The 18,312-nt window shown below is 49.4% G+C and overlaps 1 protein-coding gene across 1 annotated transcript; it reads left to right on the top strand.

The window, feature by feature from the left end:
- Positions 1 to 1,891: 1,891 nt before the first annotated feature.
- On the top strand, positions 1,892 to 14,536 carry LOC135874815 (cathelicidin-2-like). The gene is made up of 4 exons (XM_065399751.1): positions 1,892 to 2,095; positions 12,160 to 12,267; positions 13,304 to 13,387; positions 14,426 to 14,536. Exons 1-4 carry the CDS (start codon positions 1,892 to 1,894, stop codon positions 14,534 to 14,536), a joined length of 507 nt encoding a protein of 168 aa, XP_065255823.1.
- Positions 14,537 to 18,312: the final 3,776 nt, after the last annotated feature.

The following is an 18,312-nucleotide window of genomic DNA, read 5'->3' as shown; positions in this document are numbered from 1 at the left end:
ACACTAGCACCTGCACATACCAACCAAGATCAGTTTTGCTAAGTGCTGTACACAGCCATAGGATGGGAGAGTCATTGCCCTTATGAGCATTCAATCTAAACAGGCAATATGGACGAAGAGTGGGAGAAAGAAAGGCTCGCTAGTCGCAGATGGGGAACTGAGGCCCATAGAGATAAAGTAACTTGCCAAAAGTCACACACGGAGTTGACAGACTTTGCAAACTATTGGCCAGATTCAATCATCAACATCCAAACTTTGAATCAAATACAATTCTGCATTTAACCTAAACCCCAGGGGGGCACATGCAAGAAGCACTCCTTAGGCTGAGGGGGGAAATTCGGCTGGGCAAAACATGATTTTGTGATTAAGGTGTAACAATAATAATAATAATAATAAGTAGTAAGACTCAAGGATCAGTCAAGTTAATAGGGGAGTATTAAAGGACACGTCCAAAACTTCTAGCATTTCAGCAACTGACTGATAGAGAAGCAAGTGGTATGAACACACTGCTGCCCAGTTCTGCCTGGCACCAGTTTTAATACACGTATTACCCAGGGAGGGATGGAATTGTCGGTTACAAACCCCGACCGTCCTGCCTGGATTACAAAACCGCAGCTAAACGGTCAGCCAGAATGTGCCAGAAATGAGCTGAAGAAAGAATCCTGAGACTTCCTGTTCTCATCCCGCAGCAGAATCCTGATCATGGGGACTTCACAGCCAGCAATACCGTCCACACGGTTTACTGTGTTTTATATAGGAGGGAAGGTATTGTGAGAGCCCCAAGCAGAGGACACAGAGAACTTGCTCTAATCACAGAGAAGCGCTTTGACAGTTTGATTGCTGTGCTTGACAGAACTGCAGGACCAGTGGATGGAGAGGAAGTGGTCGATGGGATATAACTGGCTTTTGGTAACACACCTGAGACAATGTCTCATGAAATCTGATTCTCAAAATTAATTGAAATTGGCTCGGGTAGGAACACAGCTACATGCAGTGAAAATTGGCTAATGTAAATACAGAATAAGGAAAAAATGGTAGCAGCCACAAAAGAGTTAACTCAAAGAGAGGGGGATTCGTTTGGAAAGGGGGCTACGGGGTATGACTAGGAGCAATGGGATAATATTAAGAAGGGACAGGTTAGGAACACTTCCTAATAGCGAGATGTCTCCGACTTTGGAACAGGGTCCTCCTATTGGACATGGGGCAGTCCCATTGCTTGGGATACAAAAGAGCAGGTTGGCCAGTCAGGAGCAGTCCGGTGTGTGGTTATCCATTGTCGACACACTGTACGTTCCCCTTGGATTTAGCGGTGGTACCACCAAAAACAACGACCTGGGCCTACTGACTGGCTCTAGGGGAATGCTTGTTGTGTGATTTCTGGACTGAGAGCTGACTCTGGTTGTCTGGACTTTAGGGGAGAGGTGTTTTCTTGATATAAGTCAGCGTAGATAGAGCAATGGCAACTTATAGCAGCTGAGGTTCTGGCCCAACAGATCCTCAGCTGGTTTAAGTTGCCCTAGCTCCATTGGCTTTCATGGATCTACGCTGACTTACACCAAGAGAGGTACAGGTACCTTGGCCTTTCCCAATACAGCGGCCCCCGGCCACCCCCCGCCATGGGTTGTTTAGCAATTGGTGCACACGATTTCAGCAATTTATTAGAAACATTCCTCCTTTTCTCCTGACCAACCTCCCTCTCTGCCCGCCCCAGCAGGGGAGCCAATGGAAACATCCTGCGGATGGAGGCAGAAAAGCCACCGGTTAAGGGAGGACCAAAGCAGGCAGCCAATGAGGCACTAACCCGTATAGAGGAGGGAGCGTATAAAAGGGCTTCCCCCCTGGCGTGACTGGGCTGCCCACCCAGCTCTCACTGAATGCCACAGGGCACAGGATGGAGACCTGCCTGAAAGTCCTGCTGCTCGTCGGGGTGGTCACAGCAGCCCCCACACCATCATCAGCCCCTCTGCCAACCCACGAGGATGCGATTTTAGCTGCAGTTCAGGTGTACAACCAAGAGCCAGGCACAACACTGGCCTATCGGCTCCTGGAAGCTGAGCCGCAGCCAGACTGGGAGAGTGACCTGGGGAATCGCTTTGTGGCCTATTCGATGCTGCTTGAGCTCATAGGGCAAGTCAATGGGAATCGCTGCCCTCTGATGCTAGGCTCCTGTACCTACAGTCTGGTATTTGCACCCTCGTTATCATCCAGGGCTGATTTCTGGTGGGGCCATGAAAGACAGTTCCTGTTCGCAGTCCAAGTAGGCAGAGGTTAGGGGCAGGGGAACAACAGGGAATTTATAGATGAGCCAGCTGGAGTCACTGAAAGCAGCATGGCCAACATTGGTTATAAAGAGGGAGTGAACTATGTGCAGGGACGGGTAGCAGCCAGACAGCTATTTCCCTGTATTACCACACAGCAGCTTCCTGGTCCCAGTGCAGAGGAAGGGCCTGACACCAGCAGTTCATTCACATTCAGCAAGCAGAGAATGTTTCCATTTGAATTATACTGTGAGTAATTCGGGGCAGGGACCACCTTACTCTGTGTTTGTACAGCGCCTGGCACAAAGGCGGTGGCCAGCCACAAGTGTTCAAAGAGAATGAATCAGTCCTGAAAAAATCATGGGACTGGCTTAAAAATCACGATTTAATAAAGATACCGGTGGGGTTCTGTTTTTTTTTCTTTTAGCTGTCTGGTTTCTGAGCCTTTACAAATAAATACTGATTTTTGGTCATTAAAAGATGGTTCTTTGAAAGTTTAAAAAGCTTTAGGAAAAGACCTTTTGAATTCAGTGCCCTCCCTGGGTCTCCTTGCACAGAGAATTCAAATTGAGCCATATGTAGAAGACAGACTTAATTTAAAGACATTTGTTAATCCCTTATTTTCATTATTTATTAAGTGGCAACAAAGTGCTGGGCACCATTCTTCCCGGAGGGACCTAATTGATATATTATTTATATCCCAGCAGCATTAGAGGTTCAAGCCAAGACCACGGCCCTATTGTGCTAGGTGCTGTACAAATACATAGTAAGAGACAGTTCCTGCCTAGAACTTTACAATCCAAATAGATAAGACAAAGGGTGGGAGAAAGGACATATTATTATCCGCATTTTAGAGGGGGAAACTGAGGCACAGAGCAATACCTTGCAATCAAAATAAGCATACACTATCCTATGCTCTAATGTATGTAATTTTTCATTAATGTCCTGTTCACTGACACCTGTTCATAGATTCATAGATTCTAGGACTGGAAGGGACCTCGAGAGGCCATCGAGTCCAGTCCCCTGCCCCCTATGTTGATTGCAAAAGTTGCCAGAGTTACCACTTATCTTCAGTACAAGTTTGTGTTCGTTTTCAAATGCTGCCCTTGCTCTGAAAAGTGAGAGTGCCCCAAATGGCATCCCCTTGCTCAGCAGAGCTGCTCCCTCTGCGTATTCAGAGTCAGAGGTGTCGGATTTAAAAGGAATCAATTATGAAACACTTAGAGGAAAGGAAAGTGATCAGGAACAGTCAGCATGGATTCACCAAGGGCAAGTCATGCCTGACTAACCTAATTGCCTTCTATGAGGAGATAACTGGCTCTGTGGATGAGGGGAAAGCAGTGGATGTGTTATTCCTTGACTTTAGCAAAGCTTTTGATACGGTCTCCCACAGTATTCTCGCTGCCAAGTTAAAGAAGTATGGGCTGGATGAATGGACTGTAAGGTGGATAGAAAGCTGGCTAGATCGTTGGGCTCAACGGGTAGTGATCAATGGCTCCATGTCTAGTTGGCAGCTGGTTTCAAGCGGAGTGCCCCAAGGGTCGGTCCTGGGGCCAGTTTTGTTTAATATCTTTATTAATGATCTGGAGGATGGTGTGGACTGCACTCTCAGCAAGTTTGCAGATGACACTAAACTGGGAGGAGTGGTAGATACACTGGAGGGTAGGGATCGGATACAGAGGGACCTAGACAAATTAGAGGATTGGGCCAAAAAAATCATGATGAGGTTCAACAAGGACAAGTGCAGAGTCCTGCACTAGGGAAGAATCCTATGCACTGCTACAGACTAAGGACCGAATGGCTAGGTAGCAGTTCTGCAGAAAAGGACCTAGGGGTCACAGTGGACGAGAAGCTGGTTATGAGTCAACAGTGTGCCCTTGTTGCCAAGAAGGCTAACGGCATTTTGGGCTGTATAAGTAGGGGCATTGCCAGCAGATCGAGGAACGTGATCGTTCCCCTTTATTCGACATTGGTGAGGCCTCATCTGGAGTACTGTGTCCAGTTTTGGGCCCCACACTACAAGAAGGATGTGGAAATATTGGAAAGAGTCCAGCGGAGGGCAACAAAAATGATTAGGGGTCTGGAGCACATGACTTATGAGGAGAGGCTGAGGGAACTGGGATTGTTTAGTCTCCAGAAGAGAAGGATGAGGGGGGATTTGATAGCTGCTTTCAACTACCTGAAGGGGGGTTCCAAAGAGGATGGAGCTCGGCTGTTCTCAGTGGTGGCAGATGACAGAACAAGGAGCAATGGTCTCAAGTTGCAGTGGGGGAGGTCTAGGTTGGATATTAGGAAACACTATTTCACTAGGAGGGTGGTGAAGCACTGGAATGCGTTACCTAGGGAGGTGGTGGAATCTCCTTCCTTGGAGGTTTTTAAGGCCCGGCTTGAGAAAGCCCTGGCTGGGATGATTTAGTTGGGAATTAGTCCTGCTTTGAGCAGGGGGTTGGACTAGATGACCTCCTGAGGTCCCTTCCAACCCTGATATTCTATGATTCTATGATTTGGGTTTTAAGAGTTTTGTAAGTGACGAGTGGTTTCAGGTGCCCAACTGGAAACGCCTCAGAAGTGTTGCCGGCACAAATGCCCGAGGACAGCAACAGCGGGGTTCGTTGCCCAGCGTGCTTCGCGCCAATAAACATACCGGGGTGGAGAAACAATCAAAGTTTATTTGAGATCTCAAAGTGGTGCAAGGAGACAGGCAAGTCTCAAATCGAGCACACCAGCAAAAAACAGTTTCTCTCTTCTTATACTTTTCACAACTAAGCCCCCCCCCTCTCTCCCCCTCTACCACACCCCCTCTACTCCCTCTCTACCGAAGGCATGTTTATACATTTAAGCCGTTAAATCATTCTAGGGCTATAAATCTAGCTCGTTAGTAACATTCCTCTAAACAGTTATTTGGTTCTGTTTACCCTTAGTTTATTGCCCCTTCTCCATCTAAAAACATGCAAACCTCATCATTATTGCTTGGTACCTGGTATGAGGGGGGGGTTGTAATTGGTAACTGGCTATTTACACATTCCAATTCCTGTCCTTGGCTCTTGAGGTCGATTAGAGTTAAACATGGAAGGACAGAGTTTAAACATGGAAGATCTCTGGTTCATATAGGCCTAGTAACCCCAACAGTTCCCTCCTTTGAGAATACTCAACAAGCTTTTGGCTGAGTTTTCTCATATTCTGTAGACAAGATACGATTGAGTGTCATAGAGCTGGGGTTCTCAATGAGAGGGTATGCTGGGATTTCTGGGGAACGGGGGGCACAAAGCTTACGGAGGAGCAATTTAAAACAAGCAATCAGGAGGAGGGTGACCAGGCACAGTACCACACCTGTGAGGAGGAGACGCACAAGGCTATTTCCCAGTCCTCCTAGGTTGGGCAACCAACTCCAAAGGGAATCAAAAACTGTGGGTTCCCTTTCCTGAGCCTTCCACTGCTCAAAAGCCTGTTCGGCTGACAGGACGTGCTTGTTAATGTCCTGTGAGTTTTCTGGGACATAAGTACAACACTCACTCCCAATAAGGACACACACCCCGCCCTGGGAGGCTAAAACATAATCTAAGGCCTGTCTGTTTTGCAGGGACAGCAACCGGAGCTGGTAAAGCTCTGAGTTAAGGCTTTTCTCTATGGCCAAGGTCTCATTGGCATACTTGGTGAGAAACACAGAGAGCCTACGATAAAATTGAGCCAGTCGTCCCACCCCATAGGATGGGAGAAAGATCATACCCAATCTGTCTCCTTCTGTAATGGGCTCTGGGGTGGCATACAAAGATCTACGCTGCCTAGGGCGGCCACGGGGCAGTTTAGGGAAGACACGAAGGGGAGGGCCAAGATATCCTAGATAGCAGCTTCCATACCACCGATGCGGTAGCCACTCATAGGCAGAGGTACCGCAAATATAAAAGGAGTGGCCATTCCCTACCAAGCCGTTATAACCGCTACTCCACCTATTTGTTTGTCTGTCATTAAACGATCCGAACCGGGCGGTAGAGTCGGATTTGCCGTTAACATAGACAGGGATGGAAGCGTCACTGTCAGGGGATAAATAATACTGACAGGTGCTATTCCCAGCAAACCAGGTGTGATTGCTGGACTTAAACTGTCGATAGCACACCAAACCAGGGGCCACTGGCCGCAACCTAATAGGGGAAGGGATATACGTTGAGTTGGTCTGCGGCTTCCAGGGGTCGTCCCTTAACGCATACTGGGACTCAATGGTACAGTTCTGCGACAAGGGGGTACCCGAGGCATTTTTCCCTCTACTGAACCATCCCCAACAGATATCTGACCAATTCTGGGGAACTACCCTCCAGGGTAACCCTGCAGCATGATGCGGGATTTGGGAGCATACCCAGCAGTTACAGAGGTTAAACTCTTGGGCAAAGCAAACCTTCAGGGACTCATATGTGTTTGTCTCTAAGTTAGTAGGGATTCCTTTCCATCCCGCATGTGCCTGGGGGAAACGGGAGTTAACAAGAGGAGTGTCTCTATGGCAAAGAGCACCACTGTGGCAGACCCTGGACCTGAACTCATATTGGGCAGGTGACCCTAGGGCTTAACAATCACAATTCCCCAAATACCCACAAAATAACAATTACCAATAGCAAGCAGATTAAAAACAACAGGGACCAGGCCACCAAGTTAGGCCGGCCCTGTGAAAATAAACACAACCAACGCTCAGAGGTCTCGCGGGGAATGCGCTGTGACTGTCCAAAGAGATCACAGGGCATTCCCAGCAGGCACTATTGTCGCCTGAATAACAGCTTAAGTCCCAGATCATCGCTGGCAGTCTTCTCTGCAGGCTGGACGGTCCACCGTTCAGGAGCAGGCACCGCTTTCAGGCGAGAGTGATGAATCCAGTTCTTGTGTCCTTCGACCTTTGCTGCTGTATGGGAGACCAGCAGGACGGTGTAAGGTCCCTTCCACTTCTCTTGGAGAGTCTCGTCCTTCCAAGTCCGAACGAGTACGGAATCGCCTGGCTGCAAGGAGTAGATCGGGGCATCCAGCGGGAGAGGGTGCAAATCTTTGGTATACCTGTGGAGAGAACAAAGAACAGCAGACAGAGAGCACATGTACTGAGATAAGAAGCCACACCCCATTTCCCACTCCCCTGCCAGAACCGGTGTACCATTCATAGGCCATGCCCTTCCAAACATAATCTCGAAGGGACTGAGCCCTAACCTGCCCTTAGGGAGAGCGCGAATGCGGAGCAAAACAAGGGGCAAAGCATCAGGCCACTTAAGGGAAGCCTCTTGGCAAACCTTTGAGAGGTGCCGCTTAAGAGTCTGATTTGTACGCTCCACTACCCCACTGGCCTGCGGTCGCCATGGTGTGTGAAGCTTCCAGGGGATCTGTAGGGCATCCGATATCTTCTGAACGACTTGGGATGTGAAGTGTGTTCCATTGCCAGATTCCATCCACTGGGAGAGCAATCTGAGCCTTACTCTGTGCCACTCGATATCCTCGGAGTCCAACAAAGTTCAGGAGGCTCACAGTGGCTTTAAGGCAAGAGGTTAGACCCACAGCAGCAATTAACAAGTCATCCACATATTGCAGGAGGAGGACTTTGTCCTCGTTATCCCACTCCTCCAAGTCTCTAGCCAGGGCCTGCCTGAAAAGGGTGGGGGAATTTTTAAATCCCTGGGCCAGCACTGTCCAGCAAAGCTGCTTTCTAACCCTCCTTTTGTCCTCCCACTCGGAGGAGAAAATCTCCTGAGACTGGGGGTCAACCGGAATCGTGAAGAAAGCATCCTTTAAATCCAGGACTGAAAAATGGGTGTACTGCCCCCCTATAGAGGCCAACAATGTATACGGATTTGGAACAAGGGGGTGTAGAGTCTTAACCCGCTCATTAACTGCCCTCAGGTCCTGGACCAGCTGGTATGTGCCATTGGGCTTTTGTACAGGCAAGATAGGAGTGTTCCAAGCTGACTGGCATTCTCGAAGTACCCCGCACTTTAGGAACTGGTCTATAGTTTCCTGCAGTCCCTCTCTGGCTTCCCTTTTGATCGGATACTGCTTGATTCGCACTGGACCTTTTCCTGGCAAGAGCTGAACAGTAATAGGAGTATGATGGGCTGCCTTTCCTGGGATCCCTGATGCCCATACCAGAGGAAAAACCCGCTTCTCCCACTGACTCCACTCTGGGGCTTGCATAGCTGAGGGCTCAATTGCAAGTGTCATTATCCAGGCATTCTCTGGGGGTAAGGTGAGGCTTATTTCATCTTGAGTGAAATGCAGGGTGGCACCTAAGCGACAAAGCAGATCCCGTCCTAAAAGTGGCGTTGGACAATCGGGGAGGTAAACCAGTCTGTGAGATAGAGTTCTATGTCCCAAAGCACATTCCGCTGGGGCATATACTGGGCACTTAGTTCCTTTCCCTGTGGCTCCCACCACAGTGAGGGAATCTGCCACAGGCAGCTGCAGGGGTTGGTTTACAGCAGTTCGTGCAGCTCCAGAGTCTATTAAAAAGTCTATGTCTGAATCTCCCACCCGCATTTTTACTCGGGGTTCCGGGGGCAGGATAGTCCGTCTCCCCTGACACCCCTATTCTTGATCCTCCGCTGCCATCATAGGGGTACACCTTTCCTTTCGGGGCACTCATTTTTCCAATGTCCCTCCTTTCGGCATATGGCACACTGGTTGCGACCCAGACGCCTTTCCTGTAAGCCAGGGCGCCCACGCCCACGTCCTCTCATTCCCCGGCCCCTTCCACCTTCCTGAAATCTTCCCCTGCCACCAGCCTGTACTGCTGCAACCATCATTTTCACTTGCCTCTTTTCCTTTTCTCCCTCCCTAAGGCTGTAAGCCCTGTTTGCAGTTTCCAGAATCTGTGCCATTGTCATGCCCATCAAATCCTCCTTTTTCTGCAGTTTCCTTTTAATATCAGGGGCAACACGGCTGGTAAAGATACCCTTTATAATTGCCTCAGTATCCTGATCATCAGGGTTTGCATTAGTAGTTTGCCTAATGGTATCCCGAATACGCTGCAGAAAAGCAACCGGACTCTCTTTTGGCTCCTGTACTAGCTCATACGGCTTAGCCCAATTGTTATGTCGGACAGCTGAGTGTCGGAGACCATATAATAGGAGCTCCTTGTATACAGTGAGACGGGTGAGATCCGCCGTCACGTTGGGATTCCACCGGGGGTCTGCTGTAGGGACCTGAACTGCAGCAACAGGGACGTTTGCTGCATCTGCCTCATGTCTACGCTGTGCCTCCTCCCGTGCCCTAGACACAACCTGATTTCGCTCCACCTCAGACAGCAGGGTCCGCATAAGGATATTACAGTCATCCCAGTCAGGCTTATGGCTAGCCAGACACCCTTCAAAGACCGAGATAAACTTGCTTGGATTCGTAGAAAATTCCCCTGCCTGTGCCTTAAAAGCTGCTAGGTCCACTGGGTTAAAAGGCACATGGGTATAAACCTGCATTGTAGTGGCTGGGCGATTTTCTGCTCCATGACGGGCTATCCGAGTCTCAGTAATCAATGGATAGAATCCCACCGAGGGGGCAATCTCTGGGACCTGAGGCACCCTGTCTTTATATGGTGGGGGTGTTGGAGCCGAAGGGGACACCGACTCTCCATCACAACCGGGGGAGGGTTCTGGGGACTAACAGTAGTTACTACCGAACCTGTCGGAGTCAAATTACACCTTTGCAAAAGATCTGACCTATTTCTTAACGACATAAACAACTGTACATACATATGTTCATTCCATTTACCCGTACGCTGACAAAACAAAAGCAATTGAAGGATCGTATTATAATTAAGTGATCCCTCCGGTGGCCACCTTTCCTGGTCCTCTAGCTGATATTGAGGCCAGTCTACTGTACAGAATCTTTTCAGTTTACTTTTAATCAACGGATCCGATCCAAACACTTTCCAGTTCACCAGAATGCATTCTAAGGGCGTACACCTTGCCCTGCCTGCAGTACTCTGCCCCTGCCCCATAGTCTAGGGAGACACTGGGCGTCCCCAGGTCAAAACAGGTAAAGTCCCCACTGGACTGTTCCTACCTTATCCAAGGGTCCGGTTCTGCACCGTTGCCTGCAGCTGCTTCTCCACTAATCGAGCGCGTTGCACCGTTGTACCCTCCGGGGTCGACCAAACCACGTCTCCGCCGAGGCCCCCGATGAAGTCACCGGTGCGCGCTGGGCGTCGGTTGTCGCCGCAATCCGTCGACCTCCGAGAGGGGTCCGGGCAAGGCTAAATTTCAGCCTCGAGCCCACCCAGGGACGCCAAGACTGTTGCAGGCACAGAGGCCCGAGGACAGCAACAGCGGGGTTCATTGCCCGGCGTGCTTCGCGCCAATAAACATACCGGGGTGGAGAAACAATCAAAGTTTATTTGAGATCTCAAAGTGGTGCAAGGAGACAGGCAAGTCTCAAATCGAGCACACCAGCAAAAAACAGTTTCTCTCTTCTTATACTTTTCACAACTAAGCCCCCCCCCTCTCTCCCCCACTACCCCCCCATTACCCCCCCCTCTACTCCCTCTCCCCTCTCTACCAAAGGCATGTTTATACATTTAAGCCGTTAAATCATTCTAGGGCTATAAATCTAGCTTGTTAGTAACATTCCTCTAAACAGTTATTTGGTTCTGTTTACCCTTAGTTTATTGCCCCTTCTCCATCTAAAAACATGCAAACCTCATCATTATTGCTTGGTACCTGGTATGAGGGGGGGGTTGTAATTGGTAACTGGCTATTTACACATTCCAATTCCTGTCCTTGGCTCTTGAGGTCGATTAGAGTTAAACATGGAAGGACAGAGTTTAAACATGGAAGAACTCTGGTTCATATAGGCCTACTAACCCCAACAGAAGGGTCTGATTTCTAGAACATTCTCAGCACCCGCACTCCAAGACTCAGGCCCCTTTAAGGCCCTCAAATAGGGCACCCAATCGTGAGGCACACAAACTCACCAACCACGTTCTAAAATCCTGGCCCACGGCTAACAGAAATGCTCACTCCTTTGTACTCCAGCTGGGTATTCAGAGGGGAGCTGGATTCTGTACCTTCTCTTGCATTATCAACAGCACCTTGTTTCTTGGGTTCCCATGATGAGGAATGAAAAGCAAAAGCAGGGCTTGAGCTTCAGAGCAAACATTCAATTGGGGGAAATAATCATACTTTTAATGAAAGTTTTGATCCTGTGAGCTACCGAGCACCCTCTGGTCGCAGTGAGGTCAGTGGAAGTTGAGGGTGCTCCGAGTGTTTCATGATCAAGCCCAAAAGGAGGACACTTGGGCTCCGATCCTGCAAACACCTGCACACACAAGTAACTTCTTCAACACAGGAACCTACGTATAGAAATTACAGTGAGGCAATGACACCTGGAATCCCAGGAGCTCACTTGGACCATGTCATTTCAGACCAGAATCCCACTTTCAGGAATTAAAACACATGCAGAAACACTGAGTGACTGGATTTTCTAAGAGAAGGCCAGGGGACAGGAGAGGAAGGCGGGGAGAGAATTGCAAGATACTAATTATTTGTTCATGCTGTAGAAACATGGGCCAGACCCTCATCTGGTGCAAATCAGCCCCATTTAAGACAATAGAGCTACATCAGAGTTAGGCCACAATATATGAAGTTACATTCCTGGATTTATGTTTGAACAGCATTTGAAAAATTCAGGGCCCTAGACTACTGCTGTGAATGATTATTAATAACTGTTTACTTCAGTAGAATAGAACAAGTCAATACTTACATTCTCTTTAGGGCAAGGGCCTTGTCTGGGTATGTGTGTGGACAGCACCTCACACAATGTGCATCTGATACCAATCTGGGTGATACTGTAACATCAAAGAAAAATATTTACAAGGCCAAAGTGGGGCCTGGTGCTTTGATGCTCACTGTGAATGTTAATTTTCCTTATTCATTGAACTTTTTTTTAGGATGTGTCTTCTAAAACTATCCAGCCGGTGACATTCACTGTGAAAGAGACAGTATGCCTGGTATCAGAGAAACGCGACCCCAACCAATGTGAATTCAAAGAAGATGGGGTAAGGATCACTCCCTGCACGGAGACCCATCCCTCTGCTCTTCTCTCACTGATCCCACAGATGCCCAACAACATCTTTCAAGCAGAGACGTAAAGGAAAGAAGGGTGGTACGGTACAGTGCCTCTTCCGCTGTATCCTATTACTGATCCTTACATCAATGTCACAGACAACATACATCCATTCATCCAACCCCTAATTATAGGACTGGATGGTTTTTAATCTCTGGTTTGCTGTTGTCAGCTGGGGCACTGTTCTACTGGGGAACTCTCACTGAAGTCAAAAGGAGAAGGGGATGCAGCTCGTGTAAAATATTATTCATGGTACACTAGCACTTTGACATCCCTAATGAGATCAGGGCCCCATGGTGTCAGGTGCTGCATAAACTCAGACAGTCCCTGGCCTGCCCCAATGTGTTCACAATTGAAATAGACCAGACAGGCAAAGGCTGGCCGAGAGGGAGTGCTCTTATCCCCGGGTCACTGGTGGGTGATGTGACTCGCTCAAGGTCACACACCAGGACAGTGGCAGAGAGGAGAATTCAACCCAGGTCTCCTGAATCTCTGCCCAGTGCTGTAACTGCACGTCCACGCTTCTCGTTCCCTAAGCATGCTCTGCCCTAGCAGCAATCCAGCCTCGCTTGGCTCAACTGAGTGTAGATTTTGACTCATTCTCTCCTTGTCTATATCTACATTTACCCATACGCTGGTCTCTGTGGGCCTCTCTCACGCAGCTGGAGTAGACAAGGAATCGCACAGATCACATAGTGACAGCTCACAAAGTAAGGTGCTATTGAACACGAGCCAGGGTTACACAGATTGTGAGCTCCTCGGGGCAGGGACCATCCTCTGTACAGCGCCTCGCACAATGGGGTCCTGACCCAGTGTGATGTCCAAACCAGGCCCACGATTGAGCCTCCCAACCGCCTGCTGAACTTGTGACCAACCCACACTGGGAAGCAGGTCTCCACACGCGAGTGGCCTGAGTGTTATCACTCCCTGACAGTAAGATACTGAGGTCTCTTTTCTCTCCCTTGCAGCTGGTCAAAGACTGCTCTGGATTCTTCTCCACTGAACAGGACCCCCCTTCCATCATTATCAAATGCGAGGAGGTGTCTGAGGAGGTGAGTGGCCTAGACGGCCTCCTCTCTGGTCACGGCTGGGCTGAGGCAGGGTTACGGGTTTCCCTCGCTGAGATCCCGGCCAGGTATTTCACACTGCACAAGTGTCCCCAGAACAAGTGTCTGGCTCCACCTACTGGCAGTGAGCTGGCAAAGGCCTCCTGCCCCACGAGCCTGGAGATGGAACCCTACAGCCGCCAGCAGAACCGCAGGGAGCAAATTCTAATCTCGCTGGGATACATAACAAACCTAAAGCTCCATGCGGTGCCTGGGAGCGGGACAAGGGCAGGGGGGTCTGGGGAGGCTCCTCACCACCTGCCTTTGTCTGGCAGTGACATTTACAAACATTGTATGATGCAGACACTGAATGGCCCCTGGTCCCACACACCAGGCAAAGGCCCCAGCATGGCCCTTCCTTCTTACCCTAGACCAGGAACCTGCCCAAGGTGGGCGTATGGGTTAGACACAGCAAAGGGGGAGGGGATAATGGCCGAGTTTATAATCATGGGCCTTCAATGGCATGGCCCTAACACCCTGTCCCTCCAGCAGGCAAGCTCCTGTCCTTCCCTCAGAGCCACAGAGCGATGTCACCCTCCGTCAAAGAGCCCAGCAGTAATATTCACTCCTGAGGGCTACTCCTCTCCCCCACTAGCCACCTAGGCCCACAGTGACACTGGTCAGATGCCCTCTGCTGCTCCAGAGAGGCCATGAGCTCCAGGGGAGAGGGCACTGGATTGGGACTCAGGAGACCTGGGTTCTACTCCCTGCTCTGCTACTGACCGGCTGTGTGACCTCAGTCATGTCACACTGTCACCCCTCACCCTTTGCCCCTCTGTCTATCTAGACTGTAAGCCCCTTGGTCAGAGACTGTCTCCCACTGTGCGTGTTACAGCAACTACCACAGCCCTGATCAAAGCTGGGGCCTCTAGTCATTGCTTATAACAAATGAAACACAAGAGAGAACAAAGTAACATTCCCTGACCTGTAGGAGCCAGTTTCAGTCTGCGTGGAGATTCTGACCCTGACCTCTTGTCTCTCTAGCCTAATGTCGTCACACGGGGCCGCTGGAAAAGATTCTGGAGAGGAACTGGCAATTTTTTTCGTAAACATGGTTTGAACATCCTTAGTACTGGTCTCAAAATAATTGGCTAACAAGATCCAGAAAGAGAGGAGATGAAAGCGAGTCAATGCTGCCAGACCCAGCTGTGCCGCCATTTCTCCTCCACTGGCAGCACCATCGGAAGCAAGGCTTATAACAATCTGAACAGCTTCAGAGTGTCTGCTTCTACCTACCGCTTAGCCACTCTTTCAGTGCTGCTCACCAGGGCGCCTCTGCATAATAAATTGCCATTCTGCAAACCTATACTGTAGCCCTCTGCTTCCATATTGTGGGAGGAGATTGGGGACATGAACCGGAGTGAATCACCTGACAGCCCTGCTGGCCAATGAAAGAGCCCGAGTAAGAGTCACACGCCATCCGCCTTAAAGAGATCCATCCCCTGCCCAATTGCAACAGAGATCCAGACACTAAGGCCCAACTTGTTAAAAGTGGCGAGCGATTTTGGGTGCCCAACACGGGATGTCCCCAAAGGGGCCTGGTTTTCAGAAAATGCTGAGCAGCTTCCCATCGAAAATGTGGCCCCTTCAAGATCTCTCTAAATTTGGAGACACCCAAAATCCATGGTCACTTTGGAAAATGTAGCACTCAGGACATGTAATGCTTTAGAAACTGGAATTATCATTCATCCACCACAAGATGGCAAAAAATTGGCCTCAGGGGCCCTAAGGGAGTGGGTTTAAATAGCACACGCAAGCCCTGGCTTCAGCCACTAAGGATCTTAATTGGGTTAACGGCCATAGAGAAGCAATGCCTGCCCATGGTGTGGGCCCTTAAAAAACTGAAGCCGTATCTTTTGGGCGGCGCTTTACTGTGTACACTGACCATTCGCCCCTGACGTGGCTTCACCAAATAAAAGGGGCTAATGCTAAGCTCCTGAGATGGAGCCTGCTCCTCCAGGGTTATGTCATGGAGGTGGTCCATGTGAGGGGGAGTGCCAATGTTATAGCCGATGCTTTATCACGGGGCGGGGGCCCTGAACTTCTCCAGGTCACTGGCTAAGTGACCCCACTCAGTTCAGACTCAAAGGGGGGGAGAGATGTGACAAAGCAGGGAGGTTTCTTGTTGTTTTCAATGGTTTGCATGCAGAGGGCGTGGGACTCAGTTTCCCTGGGTATTACTGGTTTAATGAGGTGGTGGGAGAGGGAGTTTGTTGTTACAGAGGGCCAGCGAATGGCCTGGAGAATGGATACCCCAGCGACTGGTGACCGGGAGGCCCAGCTTGGGAGTCACAGCCAGTTCTGGCCAGTGGGAGGACAATGGGCTGTGGAGAGAGGTCCCCAGTGACCTGACCTGACCTGAGGGGAAACAAAGAAGGGATGAGAGGAGCAGCGGAGAGAAGAGGAGGCCCAGGAGGCCTGTTTTCCTGGGATAGAAGACAAAGGACAGAGGTGGGACTTGGGGGGCGGTGATATCAGATGCCCAGCTGGAAGGAGGGGGTTCTGCGCTGGGAGGAGAGAGCAGCCAGAGCCCAGCTGAGGCTGGAGAGACCTAGATGTACTGGGCTGAAGGATTCTAGGCCTGAGGCCCTGACAGTTTCCTATGCTGTTCAGATGCTCAATAAACCCTTCAGTTTTACGCTGGCTGAGAGTCACTCCGGTCTAGAGATCAGGGTGGCATTATTCACTCTGGGTGTGGAGGCCCCAGAGGTCCAGAGCGAGTGGACTCCCTGAGGCGGCCCACGGCAAGAGACAGGCGTGCTGAGGGCTCAGAGAGGTGCAGTTCCAGGAGGTGGAGGGGCCTACAGCTTAACCCCCGAGGGAGAGTGGACCCCTGAGAAGGGCTGTCACACTGAAGGGGGTTCCTCCCAGGGACCGTATAGAGCCGAGAGAGAGCATGAGTCCTTTGAGTCCGTGACAAGAGGCCAATATGGCTGCATCAGGTGCTCTTTAGTGACCTGAAAATCATAAAGTGGAATCATGGACAAATTGCTAAGGATGAGTAGAAAAGAACAACCCAAGAATGTAGGGACAAAACCAGGAAGGCTAAGACACAAAATATGTCACACCTAGCAAGGGACATACCAGGCAATAAAAAGAGGTTCTATAAACGCATAAGGAGCAAAGTAAGATGAAGGAAAGTGAAGGTCTGCTATTTAAGAGGAAAGGAGAGCTAATAATAGACAACACCAAAATGACTGAGGATTCTGATGCTTATTTTACTTCACTCTTCACTAAAAGTGTTGATTGTGACGAGATGCTTAGCAAGAAGGGGGGAAGGAACACAAGCCAGAATAGGGAAAACAGATTAAATATTTAAATAGGTTAGATGTATTCAAGTTGACAAGGCTGGACGCCATTCACCCTAGGGTACTTAATGAACTATCTGAAGAAATCTTTGTACCAGTAGCGATTATCTTCCAGAACTCATGGAGGGCAGGTGGGGTCCCAGACGACTACAGAAGGGAAAACATGGTACCTCTCTTTAAAAAAAAGGAACAAAGAGGACCTGAGGAATTACAGCGAGTCAGCCTGACTTCGATACCTGGAGAGTTACTCAAACAGACCATTAAACAATCCCTGTGTAAGTGCCTAGAGAAGAACAGCATGATGAGTAGTAAACAAAATGGATTTGTCAAGAACTAATCATGCCAAATCAACGTAATTTCTTTTTTTGTTAGGCTATTGGCCAGTGCGTGAGGTGAAGCAGTAGATGTGCTATATCTTGATTTTAGTAAAGCTTTTGACACAGTCCAACATGACATTTCATAGAATCATAGAAGATTAGGGTTGGAAGGGACCTCAGGAGGTCATCTAGTCCAACCCCCTGCTCAAAGCAGGACCAATTCCCAACTAAATCATCCCAGCCAGGGCTTTCTCAAGCCGGGCCTTAAAAACCTCCAAGGAAGGAGATTCCACCACCTCTCTAGGGAACCCATTCCAGTGCTTCACCACCCTCCTAGTGAAAAAGTTTTTCCTAATATCCAACCTAAACCTCCCCCACTGCAACTTGAGACCATTACTCCTTGTTCTGTCATCAGGTACCACTGAGAACAGTCTAGATCCATCCTCTTTGGAACCCCCTTTCAGGTAGTTGAAAGCAGCTATCAAATCCCCCCTCATTCTTCTCTTCTGGAGACTAAACAATCCCAGTTCCCTCAGCCTCTCCTCATAAGTCATGTGCTCCAGACCCCTAATCATTTTTGTTGCCCTCTGCTAGACTCTTTCCAATTTTTCCACATCCTTCTTGTAGTGTGGGGCCCAAAACTGGACACAGTACTCCAGATGAGGCCTCACCAATGTTGAATACAGGGGAATGATCACGTCCCTCGATCTGCTGGCAATGCCCCTACTTATACAGCCCAAAATGCTGTTAGCCTTCTTGGCAACAAGGGCACACTGTTGACTCATATCCAGCTTCTCGTCCACTGTAACCCCTAGGTCCTTTTCTGTAGAACTGCTTCCTAGCTATTCGGTCCCTAGTCTGTAACAGTGAATGGGATTCTTCCGTCCGAAGTGCAGGACTCTGCACTTGTCCTTGTTGAACCTCATCAGGTTTCTTTTGGCACAATCCTCTAATTTGTCTAGGTCCGTCTGTATCCTATCCCTACCCTCCAGCATATCTACCACTCCTCCCAGTTTAGTGTCATCTGCAAACTTGCTGAGAGTGCAGTCCACGCCATCCTCCAGATCATTAATGAAGATATTGAACAAAACCGGCCCCAGGACCGACCCTTGGGGCACTCCGCTTGAAACCGGCTGCCAACTAGTCATGGAGCCGTTGATCACTACCCGTTGAGCCCGATGATCTAGCCAGCTTTCTATCCACCTTATAGTCCATTCATCCAGCCCATACTTCTTTAACTTGCTGG

Source organism: Emys orbicularis, chromosome 2 (genome assembly GCF_028017835.1).
Source record: "Emys orbicularis isolate rEmyOrb1 chromosome 2, rEmyOrb1.hap1, whole genome shotgun sequence".
NCBI lineage: Eukaryota > Metazoa > Chordata > Testudines > Emydidae > Emys > Emys orbicularis.
Note: the sequence above shows the minus strand (reverse complement) of the source record. Positions and strands in the feature narration are given on the sequence as shown.

Bases quoted from the DNA above. Each gene is read 5' to 3' on its own strand.
- LOC135874815 (XM_065399751.1), top strand. From the start codon at position 1,892: ATGGAGACCTGCCTGAAAGTCCTGCTGCTCGTCGGGGTGGTCACAGCA. The intron at 2,096-12,159 runs GTGGCCTATTCG...ACTTTTTTTTAG, and splicing joins GTGACCTGGGGAATCGCTTT to GATGTGTCTTCTAAAACTAT. The intron at 12,268-13,303 runs GTAAGGATCACT...TCTCCCTTGCAG, and splicing joins GTGAATTCAAAGAAGATGGG to CTGGTCAAAGACTGCTCTGG.